Raw genomic sequence first — 15607 nt, 5'->3', positions numbered from 1 at the left:
AGTTAAGACACAAATTTTTGATATCTTCCCAGCAGCAATTAGTCTAGCACAGAGACATGCCCTTCCTCATTGTTTAGTCCACCATATTTCTTTGGGCAATGATGTGGCAATACTGACTGGTTGTCAAAGAGAGCAGAAAACCCAAACATCCTGTCTGTCTCTCACCTGACTCTTAATGTCCTGCATATTAGGATTCAGCAAAGCCTGAAGTGTACAGGAAATAGACACCTGCCTATGTCATGCCTCTGTAGATGAAGAGGTAAACAGTGACTGTACCTAGCATATAACTGGAAAAAAATAACTCATAACATCTCTTACAATCCTTGACCACATGAGAAAATTATCTCTTGCTTTAGGAGCTTTCTTTATTGTGGTTCTGCCCCCTTTAGTAATTGACAACATGGGATATATACAGGTTAAAAACTTGTACCCTCAGCGAGGTGCAGTGCCTCACGCCTGTAATCCCAGCATTTTGGGAGGCTGAGTCAGGTGGATCACCTGAGGTCAGGAGCTTGAGACCAGCCTGGCCAACATGGTGAAATCCCATCTCTACTAGAAATCCAAAAATTAGCTGGGAGTGGTGGCGGGCGCCTGTCATCCCAGCTACTTGGGAGGCTGAGGCAGTAAAATCACTTGAACCTGAGAGGCAGAGGTTGCCGTGAGCCGAGATCGTGTCATTGCACTCCAGCCTCAGCAACGAGACTAAACTCTGTCTTAAAAAAAAAAAAAAAAAAAAAAAAAAGCTTGTACTCTCTGCTAAAAATATTCTCGACTGACTGCAAGAAGGAGGTTTCAGCCATGTAAACTCATTAAATGTTTACAGTTATTTTGAAAGTAAGCAAACAAATATTTTTCTTTTTTAAAAAAAGCTATATCTGTAGGATAAAAAGTGGAAGTAAGAATATTCATGTTCAGGAGTCTGAAGCCGGCTGTCACAGAGAATGTTATGAGGACAGTGACTTAAAATGTCAAAAGCCTCAAAGTATCTAACAAATCTGGCAGGTTGGCTGGGCACGGTGGCTCACACCTATAACCCCAGGACTTTGGGAGGCCGAGGTGGGTGGATCACCTGAGGTCAGGAGTTCAACACTAGCCTGGCCAACATGGCAAAACCCCGTCTCTCCTAAAAATACAAAAATAAGCTGGGCATGGTGGTGCCTACCTGTAATCCCAGCTACTAGTGGGGCTGAGGCAGGAGGATTGCTCGAACCTGGTAAGTGGAGGTTGCAGTGAGCCGAGATCATGCCACCGCACTCCAGCCTGGGCAACAGAGCAAGACTCCATCTCAGGAAAAAAAAAAAATCTAGCAGGTCAATCTTGTCACTACAGTCTTCTGCTTTACCACCACACAAATCTTTAGTCAACAACATTAAAGACACTTGATATAAATCAGCATGTGTATATATAGATATATACATATAGATTATTGTAAAAATAGGCTTACCTCTGACCTATCAAACTAATTTTTTTTTTAAGGCTCAAGATTTCTACCATAATAAAAGAACCATAAGCAGCTAAGGGTGTTATTACAGAAACTGAACAAATATATATATATATATATATATCTGTTCTTAGATACCAGACAAAGAAAACCTAGAAAAGACAGGAAAGGTACACATAAAAATAAGAAATATAAACTTTTTTTTTATTTTTGGAAGATTGTAGAATATTAAAAAGCATGTTTTGGTGTTAAAAAACAAAGTTATAGCTGGGAGTGGTGGCTCATGCCTATAATCCCAGCGTTTTGGGAGGCCGAGGCAGGTGGACTACCTGAGGTCAGGAGTTCAAGACCAGCCTGGCCAACATGGTGAAACCCCGCCTCTACTGAAAATACAAAAAAAAGAAAAAAATTAATATTTTAGGTAGCCAGGTGTGATAGTGCATGCCTGTAATCCCAGCTACTCAGGAGGCTGAGGCAGAGGAACTGCTTGAACCCGGGAGGTGGAGGTTGCAGTGAGTCAAGATTGCGCCACTGCTCTCCAGCCTGGGCAACAAGAACGAAAACTCTTGTCTCAAAAAAAAAAAAAAAAGTTCTGGTTAAACCATACATGGTTTTAAAAATCATTACACATTCAATTAGCAACATAATGAGGGCTCATTTTATAAAAGCATTTTTGTTTTTTGAGACAGAGTCTTACTCTGTCTCCCAGGCTCGAGTTCAGTGGTGTGATCTCGGCTCACTGCAACTTCCGTCTCTGGGGTTCAAGCAATTCTCCCAATTCTCAGCTTCCCAAGTAGCAGGGATTACAGGCGCCTGACACCACGCCCAACTAATTTTTGTACTTTTAGTAGAGACAGGGTTTCGCCATGTTGGCCAGGCTGGTCTCAAACTCCTCAAATTAGGTGATCTGCCCATCTTGGCCTCCCAAAGTGCTAGGATTACAGGTGTGAGTCACGGCGCCCAGCCTATAAAAACATTTCAATGAGAATAAGAAAGGCTCTTCTAAGCAGAAAGCATAAAGGGAAAATATTTAAAATTATGAATATTTTAAACTTCTTTATGTCACAAGACATCAGAAACAAAAACATCTGCAATACTCTTCATAAAGAAATCTAACACTGTGGACAGAAAATGGGTAGATGCCCCAAACAAGTAACTCAAGAAATATACAAATGACCAACAATCCAATGCAGACATCCCATCTCAATAATAAAAGCACTGAAAACAAAACTATTTCCCACCTGTTAGACTTGCAAGGTTAAAAGAGATGACATGAGGGAAAAAGGATTTTTTTCTGAAGACAAAGTCTTGCTCTGTCACCCAGGCTGGAATGCCATGGCACAATCATGGCTCACTACAGATTTGACCTCCTGGCTCATGTGATCCTCTCGCCTCAGCCTCCCAACTAGTTGCGACTACAGGTGTACACCACCATGCCCAGCTAATTTTTGTATTTTTCATAGAGATGGGGTTTCACTATGATGCCCAAGCTGGTCTTGAACTCCTGGGCTCAAGCAATCCTCCTGCCTCAGCCGCCCAAAACATTGGGATTACAGGCATGAGCTGCTATATGTGGCTAAAATGAACTTTTATACACTATTTTTGAGAGTCCAAATTGGCACAAACTATTGTTTAATGGTAAGCTGACAATACATCTCAATTTAAAATGTGTACCTGTTTTGCCCAACAATTCCACTTCTAAGCACCCATTCGAAGAAGTAGTAAGATTAGCGTCCCTAAGGATGTCCAGGGTTATAGTTAGATATAAAATAGTGAAGACCTATCAATCAGAGAGAGTTAAATACAACTTGATATAGCTATACAATAGAGCAGGGGTTGGCAAACTTTCCTGTAAATGATCAGATGATAAATATTTTGACCTATGGGCCATATGGTCTCTATCACAACTACTCTGTCATTGTAGTGTGAAAGCAACCATAGACAGTTTGTAAGCCAATGTGCATGATTGTGCTCCAATAAAACTTTATTTGCCAAAACAAGTGGCCTGTGGGCATAGTTTGCCAACCCTGAAACAAAGTATAAACAATTACTAAAAGAACAGTTGTAGCTGGGTGTGGTGCCTCACGCCTGTCATCCTAGCATTTTGGGAGGCTGAGGTGGGAGGACTGCTTGAAGCCAGGAGCTCATGAAGATCAGTCTGGGCAACAAAGTAAGACTCTGTCTCTACAAAAAAAAAAAAAAAAAAAAAAAAAAATTAAAGAAAAAATCCTATAGTTCTATGTTAATTGATAAAGCTCTATAAAATAGATTAGTAAATAAAGCAGACTATAAAAATATGTATCTTAACAATTAACATAAGATTATATGAGTGTATACATACACACAGAGGACATATACCCACATAAAGCTATCTGTCAAAAAGGTATTTTTAAAAACATTAAATGAATTATCTCTGAGTAATGGTAGTACCAGTACTTATACTTCCTTCTTAGTGCTTTCCTAGTATATTTGTTTTCTACAATAAGCATAAGTAATGTGTGTCAAGAATAAACAATCTATTTAATTTGGAAATAGAAGAGTGCTGTCAGTAAAAAAAAATTCAACAGTAGAGTTGAGTAGCTTTGATACAGACTGCTTGGATGGCAAAGCCTAAAATATTTTATTTTCTGGCCTTTTACAGAAAAGGTCTATGACCCCCTGATACTTATACAATGTTAGATGAAGTCGCTAACATTTAAAAAATCTCCTACAAGAGTCTTGTGGATAAAAATACACCAAAACTGCCAGGTGCAGTGGCTCACACCTATATCCCAGCACTATGGGAGACCAAGGCGGGCCGATCACCTGAGGGGGAGTGTGTGTGTGTGTGTGTGTGTGTGTGTGTGTGTGTGTGTACACTTGTTCACTTCAAGCACAGTGAACAGCCAATGACAAGAAGTTTACAACTGTAAAACTCCCCTTATAATGGCGGCTTCTTGTATTAAGTAAAAGCAGACTTGGGAATGCCCACACAGTACCTCTTACCTTGTGATCACATGGTAGTAATAAATTTTCCCTTCTGGATCTCGGGCTGTCTTCCAGTTGGGAGGTAAGACAATAGTTTTTGGTTTGGGAGGAGAGGGGGGCGGCAGATCCAAGAGATTATTTGTCACAATCATTTCAGACTACAAAGAAAACACACACATTTTTGATCAGTGATCTCTCTCTCAATCTGGCTGAATAGGACAAAATAGCCCACTTAAATATGTAAAAATGTACATCTATGTCCTCTTAAAAAAAAGATAAAGGAAAGGTACATTCTGGAAAATAAGGGGCAGTATATAAAAAGAGCTTTATGGAGGTATCATAAAATTGACAGTTGGCTCTAAGTTTACCATCTAAGATGTTATATTAAAAAACGGCCAGCCAGGCACGCTGGCTCACTCCTATAATCCCAGCACATTGGGAGGCCAAGGCGGGTGGATCACCTGAGGTCAGGAGTTCGAGACCAGCCTGGCCAACGTGGTAAAACCCTGTCTCTACCAAAAATACAAAAATTAGCTGGGCATAGTGGTGGACACCTGTAATCCCAGCTACTCGGGAGGCTGGGGCAGGAGAATTGCTTGAACCCGGGAGGTGAAGGTTGCAGTGAGCTGAGATTGTACCACTGCACTCCAGCCTGGGCTACAAGAGTGAAACTCCATCTCAAAAAAAATAAAAAATAAAAAATAGCCAGCAGTTTATCATGTATTGCAGCATTTTTCAATTTTAAAACACCAATTGTAAGGCATACCAACTGCAGGATAGCAATTAGCTAAATGGGCTCCAGACATACATTTATCTTAAAAAACAAAAATAACAACAACAACAAAAACCCGAGAAACAAACAAAAAAAAAAAAACCCAAAAAAACAAAAAACTCTGAGAAGCAAATATGACAGAATGTTAACATTTATCCATTATACTTTTTCTGTATCTGAGACCTCAAAACTATAAAATATTAGTGCCACATTCTGAAAACATAAAAACCTCATAATCACTTATGGTCTGAATTTTGTTTCCCTAAAACATGTGTATCGAAACCCTAATCCTGCTGTCGCTGTTATTGGGACACAGAGCCTGCAAAGAGCTAATTAAGATTAATGAAGTTGTAAGAGTGAGAACTTCATCTAATAGGACAGTGTCCTTATTAGAAGAGAAAGTGACACCAGAGGACACTCGCAGAGAAAAGGCCATGTGAACGTACAGCAAGAAGGCAGCCATTTGCAAGCCAACGAGAGTGGCCTCAGGAGAAACCAAGAGTGATGACACCTTGATCTTGCACTACCAGTCTGAAGAACTGTTAGGAAATTTCTATTATTTAATTTACTCAGTCTGTGGTATTTTGTTACAGCAGCCCTAGCAGGCTAGCAATCACCATAAGGATATATACTTGTTCCTTCTTTTAAGCCTATTAATGAAGATACTTTTTTCAGCTTTAACTTGCTTGAGTAGTTAAAGATGAACCTGAAGACCCCAGGCTCAGATAAAATGTTTTCACTTTTAAGCAACCAAGGGTCTTTGAGCATTCTTGCTTTGTGTACACTTTTCTTTATTTCACCTAGCGGGGGTTTTTTGGCACAGCTTAAGTTTCAGTTCCTCCATTCCCCTATCCTTTAGCTTACAAAGTGACCTCTTTTCCCCAAGCTTCTGTGTCACTTAACATTCCAAATCATTTATCTCTTAATAGTTTAAGGTAAAAAAGAAAAAAATATATTCCAAACCATTCAGTACTTATTCACAACACAAAACTTTAATTACTTTTAGTGTTACTCATTGTGACCATCATCTCTCTCTTATTTGGAAGATCAGCTTTTAAGAATACAAATGGAGGCTGGGCACAGTGGCTCACGCCTATAATCCCAGCACTTTGGGAGGCCAAGGTGGGCAGATCACGAGGTCAGGAGATGGAGACCAACCTGGCCAACATGGTGAAACCTCGTCTCTACTAAAATACAAAAAAATTAGCCAGGCATGGTGGCGCGCACCTGTAATCCCAGATACTCGGGAGGCTGAGGCAGGAGAATCGCTTGAACCTGGGAGGTGAAGGTTGCAGTGAGCTGAGATCGTGCCATTGCACTCCAGCCTGGGCAACAAGAGCAAAACTCCATATCAAAAAGAAAAAAAATACAAATGGAAACTTATTTATTTTTGTATTAAAAATGCCTAGACGGCTGGGCACAGTGGCTCACCTGTAATCCCAGCACTTTGGGAAGCAGAGGTGGATGATCATCTGAGGTCAGGAGTTCGAGACCAGCCTGACCAACATGGTGAAAACCTGTCTCCAGTAAACACAAAAAATTAGCTGGGCATGGTGGCAAATCCCAGTTAACGGGAGGTGAGGCAGGAGAATCGCTTGAACCCAGGAGGTGGAGGCTGCGGTGAGCCGAGATCACGCCATTGTACTCCAGCCTGGGCAACAGGAGTGAAACTCCATCTCAGAAAAACAAAAAACACTTTTTTTTAAAACATTGTACAACATGTATAGTGAAGTATATCACACAATTCTACATGCCTAGTCCATGTTATCTAGTACAGCATCATATTCTAGTACAAGTTAAGCAGCCCTAATACAAAAATCCAAAATATTTTGAGTGCTGACAAGACACTCAAAGACCATGTTCAAAGGAAATGCTCATTGGAACATTTCAAGTTAGAGATTTTCAAATTATGGATGCTCAAGAAGTAAGTATAATGTAGATTATTCCAGAATCCATAAAATTCTGAAACATTAAACACCTCTGGTCCCCTGAAGCTCAGATAAGGGATACTCAATGTGTACATGGTAAATACTAATAGCTGATCTAGAAAATTATTACTATGTACAGGTGCAGTGGCTCATGCCTGTAATCCCAGCACTTTGGGAGGCCAAGGCGGGTGGATCACGAGGTCAGGAGTTCAAGACCATCCTGACCAACATGGTGGAACCCCATCTCTAAAAATACAAAAATTAGCTGCACGCTGTAGTCCCAGCTCCTCAGAGGGCTGGGGCAGGAGAACAGCTTGAACCTGGGAAGCAGAGGTTACAGTGAGCCAAGATGGTGCCACTGCACTCCAGCCTGGGCGACAGAGACTCCGTCTCAAAAAAAAAAAAATAGAAAATTCCCGCTTCAGGGCCGGGCGTGGTGGCTCAAGCCTGTAATCCCAGCACTTTGGGAGGCCGAGGCGGGTGGATCACGAGGTCAAGAGATCGAGACCATCCTGGTCAACATGGTGAAACCCCGTCTCTACTAAAAATACAAAAAATTAGCTGGGCATGGTGGCACGTGCCTGTAAGCCCAGCTACTCAGGAGGCTGAGGCAGGAGAATTGCCTGAACCCAGGAGGTGGAAGTTGCGGTGACCCGAGATGGTGCCATTGCACTCCAGCCTGGGTAACAAGAGCGAAACTCCGTCTCAAAAAAAAAAAAAAAAAAAAGAAAATTCCCGCTTCAAACATATAAAAATACAAGGTCAGAGTAAATAACAAATGAAAAGGCTCCTAGGAGCAAAATATATATATTAACCCAACTGTAAATTCCACAGAATTTACAGTTCTATGGAATTGTAAAAATTGAAAACAATTGTTTTTTTACAGAATGGTTGAGTTCATGCCCTCAGGGTGCTCAGGTAGATTTGGTGGCTACACAAATTTAAAAACAGGACAGGGGCAGTGACTCACACCTATAATTCCAGCACTTTGGGAGGCCAAGGTGGGTGGATCACCTGAGGTCAGGAACTTGAGACCAGCCTGGTCAACATGGCAAAACCCTGTCTCTACTAAAAAAATTAAATTAGCTGGGTGTGGTGGTGTACACCTGTAATCCCAGTTACTGGGGAGGCTGAGGCAGGAGAATCGCTTGAACCCAGGAGATGGAGGTTGCAGTGAGCCAAGATTACACCGCTGCACTCTAGCCTGGGCGACAGAGTGAGACTCTGTCTCAAAAACAAATAAATAAACAAATCAACACAGAACACGTGAAAAAACAAAAACAAAAATAAAACCCAAGGCCAGGCGCAGTGGCTCAAGCCTGTAATCCCAGCACTTTGGGAGGCTGAGGCGGGTGGATCACGAAGTCAGGAGATCGAGACCATCCTGGTCAACATGGTCAAACCCCGTCTCTACTAAAAATACAAAAAAGTGGCTGGGCATGGTGGTGCGTGCCTGTAGTCCCAGCTACTCAGCAGGCTGAGGCAGGAGAATTGCCTGAACCCAGGAGGCAGAGGTTGCGGTGAGCCGAGATCGCGCCATTGCACTCCAGCCTGGGTAACATGAGTGAAACTCCATCTCAAAAAAAAAAAAAACCCAAAACAAAAGCCAAAAAGAAAACCTTCTAAAGACAAAGTAGACAGTTAATTAGTTTTAACAACAGAAATATTTCTTACTGGCTGCAAGGGCTGGGGCTGCCCTGGTGCAACTATGGTAGTCACTGCTGCAGCTGGCTGTACCACTACTCCTTGTGGGTGAGCTGTGAAAATCTGTTGCCCCTGGATATACTGAAGACTTGGCTGGGCATAGCTCTGAAAGATAAAATGAAGAAATTAATAATTTAAATTTCTGTCACTTTAATAAAGAAACTGACTTCCAAGTTGGCAATCTTATTTAAAGATATACCCAAAACATTTTAAATTTTTGTATATATATTTGGACATAATGTGTAAAACAATTTTTTTTCAAACATCACGGTTTCTTTTTTGACTAACTCCCTATTCATTCACTTACTTTGATTTTACTTTATCATAAGAAAATAAAAACAATTTTTTTTTTTTTTTTTTGCTCATAGAAACTTTCCAACTGTTTAGCTTTCAATGACACCGGAATGACACTAAAAAAAAACAGTTGGACAGTCTCTATGAGCAAAAATAATGAAGTCTTGCTCCTGGGATATGCAAGACACAGTGCCACACTGCTCTTTTCAGGAAGCTTTTTGCTACCAACTTGTAATGACAAACAGGTTGTTTGGACCAGAAAAGGTTAAAGGTATGAATCATAGTAAATAAGATGATCACATTTGTTTTAGTTTTTTCTAGTCTTCTATGATAAAACTCCTCAGCAGAAAGACAGCAAAATCAATGCATCTGAAATTCTCACCGCACACTAACTTACACAGTGTTCTATGATGCAAGAAGCCCCTTAACATATAGCATCTCATTTAGTGCTGACCACCATCAAAAGGAGGTACTGCCCATGCTTGGCGTTTCATAAGAAGTAAGTACTATGCTAGGGCTTTAATCCACTCTGTAATTATTTCTCAATCACAGAAAATCTGCTTAAAGAAGAGGTGACAAGAAGACTGAAAAATAGACTTGCTGTCCTAAGAGCTGATGACTGCTAAGGAATTGAATAGATATGTATCCTGTACTTAAGGACAGATTTTGCTCCTATAGACAGATTCTACCAGGTGAAATGATTCAGAAACCTTAAATGGTAAGTACTCAAAATATCAACTATAATTCCAAATGATACCAGTAAAAACTCAAGTAGTCTGAATAGGCAATGCGGCTACCTAGCAGGTTTCTGGATGAGTAATTTTTGATAGGACACAGGAAAAAGGAAAAGAAGAATACCTAATTTGGTATTCTGGATTAACTTTATCTACTCAGATAATAAATCAGACTCCTGGTAACTAGGATTACAGGTGCATGCCACCATATGGCTAACATTTTTGCATTTTCTGCAGAGATGGGGCTTCGCCATGTTGCCCAGGCTGGTCTTGAACTCTTGGGCTCAAGCAATCCGCCTGCTTTGACCTCCCAAAGTACAAGGATTACAGGTGTGAGCCACCCTGCTCAGCTGCATATAAACATGTTGGGGTAAAGACCGTCCCACAGACATCTAGAAGTATAGGTTTAAGAATGTCTGCCCTATCTAGTGTGAAGATTACAGGTGTGAGATAAACATACCTATCCAATCATTTTCTTGATATCCTTAATCTTATTCTAAAAGTTTTTTTCCAAATACATACATATATTCTAACTTTTAAATTTTTTTTGTTAAAAACTAAGACATGGTAGGGGAGGGGTGAAGAAGGGTTAATTAATGGGTACAAACATACAGTTTGATAGAAGAAACAGGACCAAGTATTTGATAGATCAGTAAGGTATCTATACAATAATCTTACTGTCTATTTCAGAATAGCTAGAAGAGAATAACTGAACATTTCTAGCATAAAGACAAATATTTAAGGTGAATATCTCAATACACTGATTTCATTTTTACAAATTATATGAATATATTAAATTATCGAATGTACCCTGAAATAGGCACACCTATTATGTATCAATTAAAAAAAACCTTTAAGACACAAACACACACATTAGCCTAGGCGTACACAGAGTCAGGATCATCAAGGTATCATAAGGCCACAGGAATTTAATTTTTCAACTTCATAATAATTTTAATGAGGACCACTGTTGTAAATGCCATCTGCTGTGGACCATTTAAAACACCATTATGTGGTACACATGACTGTATTTATGAATAGGTTCAGCATAAACATTTCTGATTTCCCTAAACAGAAATCCTAAATGCTATAAAATCTGAAACTTTTTGAGCATCCATATGGTGCTCAAAGGAAATACTTGCTGGAATATTTTTGATTTTGCTTAGGGATGCTCAACTGGTAACTATAGATAATGTAAATATTCCCAAATCTGAAAAAATCCAAAATCCAAAACACTTCTGATCTTAAGCATTACAGATAAGGGATACTCAACCTATATACATTTTCTCTCTCACTTTTTTTTTTTTTTTGGAGACAGAGTCTTGCTTTGTTGCCCAGGCTGAAGTGCAGTGGTGCAATCTCGGCTCATTATAACCTCTGTTGCCTGGGTTCAAGCAATTATCGTACCTCAGTCTCTCGAGCAGCTGGGATTATAGACGTAGGTCACCAAGCCCAGCTAATTTTTTGGTATTTTTAGTAGAGATGAGGTTTCACTATGTTGGCCAGACTGGTTGGTCTCCATCTCGTGACTTCAAGTGATCCCCCCAACTCACCTTCCCAAAATGCTGGGATTATACATGTGAGCCACTGTGCCTGTCTTATTTTCTTATCCTTCTACTCATACCATGTGCAAGTGACCATATTCTCTTGCCTTGATTACTATTGGTCTCCCTAAATTTTTTATTTTATTTATTTTTTTTTGAGATGGAGTTTCACTCTGTTGCCAGGCTGGAGTGCAGTGGTATGATCTCTGCTCACTGCAACCTCCGCCTCCCAGGTTCAAGCGATTCTCCTTCCTCAGCCTCCCCCCAAGTGGCTGAGACTACAGGCACGTGCCACCATGCCTGGCTAATTTTTGTATTTTTAGTAAAGACGGGGTTTCATCATGTTGGTAGGCTGGTCTCCATCTCCTGACCTTGAGATCCGCCTGCCTCAGCCTCCCAAAGTGCTAGGATTACAGGTGTGAGCCACCGTGCCTGGCCTATTTTTTTTTTTTTTTTCCCTGAGACAAGGTCTCACTTGTTACCCAGGCTGGAATGCAGTGGTGCCATCAAGGCTCACGATAGCCTTAACTTCCTGCGTTCAGGTGATCTTCCTGCCTCAGCCTCCTGAGTACCTGGGACTACAGGAGCATGCCACCACATCCAACTAATTTTTGTATTTTTGGTAAAGATTAAGTTTCGTCATGTTATCCAGGCTGATCTCAAACTACTAGGCTCAAGCAATCCTCCCGCCTCAGCCTCCCAAAGTGCTTAGCCTAGATGCCACCATGCCTGGCCAGTCTCCTACTTTTGCCCTTGATTCCTGCAATCTTTTTTGCCCAGAGCAGCCAGTGATCCTCTTAAAATATGTCAGATTATGCTATTCCATTCTAACTGCTCCAGTGGATTTCCATATTACTCAGTCTAACAGCCAAAAATCCTCTAAAAGTCCCCCGAAAGACCCTGTGGTAACTTCTTTGACTTCATTTCCTATTACTGGTACCTTCACTTATTTGGAATATAAGGTTCCTTCACTTATTTGGGTTTCATAATTAAATCACATATTTTGACTGTGAACATTTAATATTCTGATTTTATAAAACAATAAAAAAGTTAGTTCAAATTCTAATTTTGAAAAAAAAAAAAAAAAATCACCAGGACAAAACATGTTATTTCTAGATTGACCAGGAGAAGTTCAATTATCCAAATCTACAATAGAAAAATGCTAATATTTTGGAGGACAAAATTTCTTTGGCCATCAATGACAATATGTTCATGAAGAATTTTTCTGACAACATTAGATGTTTAAGTAAGGCTCATAATGAAGACACTAACTAATATTTGATTCACATGGATTAAAGCTATAGTTTAGAAGACCAGTTCCAAATGTTGGCTGGGAGATACCAATTACAGTAGTATCTACTTAATTTTTAAAAAGACTTTTAGGCTTTTAACAGAAAGCATTTATTCAGTTTCTATAAGCCAAGAAGGGGAAAGTGATTTGCAGTTTGACTGAAATAATGCAGAAGATATGCACATTTGTGAGACATGTACATATATCATGTGACTGTTAAATTACTCTATTTGCTAAGGAAAAACCTTTATGAAATTTTTGTTTTAATATATTTTTTCTGTATCACAGAAAAACATAAATGATTGGTTTTTGGTACCCAGGCTGGAGCCTCAACCTCCTGGATTTAAGCAATCTTCCCACCTCAGCCTTCCCAAATAGCCGGGACGACAGGCATGTGCCACCACACTGGCTAATTTTGTTTACTTTTTGTAGAGACAGGTTCTCACTATGTTGCCCAAGCTGGCTTCAAACTCCTGGGTTCAAGTGATCTTCCTGCTTCAGCCCCTCGAAGTGCTGGGATTACTGATGTGAGCTACGATGCCTGCCTGAAAAATGAGATCTGAAGAGCCTACTCATTGAATGACTTAAAATTACACAAATGCAGCCAGGCACGGTGGCTCAAGCCTGTAATCCCCAGCACTGTAGGAGGCCAAGGCAGGTGGATCACCTGAAGTCAGGAGTTTGAGACCAGCCTGGCCAACATGGCAAAACCCTGTCTCTACTAAAACTACAAAAAATTAGCCAGGAGTGGTGGTACATGCCTGTAATCCCAGCTACTAGTGACGCTAAGGCAGGAGAATCGCTTGAACCTGGGAGGCGGAGGTTTCAGTGAGCAGAGATTATGTCACTGCACTCTAGCCTGGGTGATAGAACCAGATTCTGTCTCCAAAATGTATATATATATAAATATATATATATATATATACACACACACACACACACACACACACACACACACACATACACAAATGCTAGTTTCTCAAATATATATCAGTTAGAGGTATCTTTAAATTATGACTTTTTTTTTTTTGAGACAGAGTCTTGCTCTGTCGTCCAGGCTGGAGTGCAATGGTGCAATCTCGGATCACTGCAACTTCTGCTTCCCAGGTTCAAGCAATTCTCCCACCTCAGCCTCCCCAGTAACTGGAATTACAGGCACCCACCATCATGCCTGGCTAATTTTTGTAGAGATGGGGTCTCACCATGTTGGCCAGGCTGGTCTCGAACTCCTGACCTCAGGTGGTCCACCTGCCTTGGCTTCCAAAAGTGCTGGGATTACAGGTGTGAGCCACCACGCCCGGCCTAAAATGTGATTTTTAATGGGAATTAGAAAGCAAATCTGAGAAGGTCCAATATGTTATAGAGGGAAGAATACAATTTTTCTGTCACCACTTCTAGAAGAATAAAAAATCATTACTACTTTATATCTTAATCACTTCACTTTATATTAGGTCAGTGCAAAAGTAATTACAGTTTTCGCCACTTTTATTAGCAAATACCACAATTACTTTTGCACCAGCCTAAAATGAAAAATTATGGTCAGAGCACTCAAACTCTTGAGATGTAATTTAGTATAACTTTGTGAGAATAAGTCACTTGTTAATGTCACAAGACCACTATAAATTACATGACCTCTGTTAAAATTGAGCTTTTATGTCTAGCATGCAGTTGTATAAAAAAAATCAGTCACCAATTAGCTAGGTGTGGTGGGGGGTAAGCTACTTAGGAGGCTGAGGCAGGAGAATCGCTTGAACCCGGGAGGTTGAGGTTGCAGTGAGCCGATATTGTGCCACTGCACTCTAGCCTGGGCAACAAAGCCAGACTCTGTCTCAGAATTTAAAAAATCAGTCACCTTCTAGGCTGGGCGCGATGGCTCACGCCTGTAATCCCAGCACTTTGGGAGGCCGAGGCAGGTGGATCACGAGGTCAATTGATCGAGACCATCCTGGTCAACAAGGAGAAACCCCGTCTCTACTAAAAATACAAAAATTAGCTGGGCATGGTGGCGCACGCCTGTAGTCCCCGCTGCTCGGGAGGCTGAGGCAGGAGAATTGCTTGAACCCGGGAGGCGGAGGTTGCACTGAGCTGAGATCACGCCATTGCACTCCAGCCTGGGTAACAACAGCAAAATTCCGTCTCAAAAAAAAAAAAAAAAAAAAAAAAATCAGTCACCTTCTAATAACACATTTGCTCCAAATATTAAAGATACTGAGTATGTATATATAAGTAGACACAGATGTGTATCATGTTACATGTTACTTCACCACCAAGGCTAAAATAACTTGCAAACTCTCAGCAGCCATGTTGTATGGTTAACACTGGGCTTCAACAACATAGACGGCAAGGATTCATCCTGGGTCAGATTTTTTTTTTTTTTTTTTTGAGACGGAGTCTCACTCTGTTGCCCAGGCTGGAGTACAGCGGCGCAATCTCGGCTCACTGCAACCTCCACCTCAGGTTCAAGTGATTCTCCTGCCTTAGCCTCCTGAGTAGCTGGGATTACAGGCGCACACCACCACACCCGGCTAATTTTTTTGTATTTTTAGTAAAGATGGGGTTTCACCATGTTGGTCAGGCTGATCTTGAGCTCCTGATTGGAGGTCAGATTTTTTAGGGCCAGACACTACATGGATGAACCTGACCAGATGTTATTTCACAGCCCATTAATATCAATAATCTCCCCTCAGTATTATTAAGATAATTATTTGTGTAATAACTGTAAGTAGCTATCAAGGTATATGGTGCTTTGAATCTATCATTATTAATATCCATTATCGTATCCAAATCAAAACCATCCTGAGGCATTCTGCTTATTCTGTAGATGAGAAAACAAAGATTCAAGAATATAAATGCCTGTTTCTAGGATGCACAGTAAATGATAAGCCAGAACTCAACACACACACTAACAATACTCTATGCTTCTCATTACCCC

The 15607-nt window shown here is 40.6% G+C and overlaps 1 protein-coding gene across 4 annotated transcripts in view; it reads right to left on the bottom strand.

The window, feature by feature from the left end:
• Window positions 1-15607, bottom strand: part of SETD2 (SET domain containing 2, histone lysine methyltransferase) — a 151530-nt gene that overhangs the window by 22069 nt on the left and 113854 nt on the right. For all 4 annotated transcript variants that reach the window (XR_004275052.1, XR_004275051.1, XM_032297964.1 and 1 more), the window contains 2 exons: window positions 8783-8917; window positions 4427-4566 (listed from right to left, as the gene is read on the bottom strand). Coding sequence is in view for 2 of the 4 variants with exons in the window: in XM_032297964.1 (XP_032153855.1) it covers window positions 4427-4566; window positions 8783-8917 (275 nt within the window). In the remaining 2 variants the exon portion in view is untranslated. The remainder of the gene's footprint in view (window positions 1-4426; window positions 4567-8782; window positions 8918-15607) is intronic.

This window comes from Sapajus apella, unplaced genomic scaffold, assembly GCF_009761245.1.
Source record: "Sapajus apella isolate SASKATOON/1434 unplaced genomic scaffold, GSC_monkey_1.0 scaffold38, whole genome shotgun sequence".
Classification (NCBI taxonomy): domain Eukaryota; kingdom Metazoa; phylum Chordata; class Mammalia; order Primates; family Cebidae; genus Sapajus; species Sapajus apella.
Note: the sequence above shows the minus strand (reverse complement) of the source record. Positions and strands in the feature narration are given on the sequence as shown.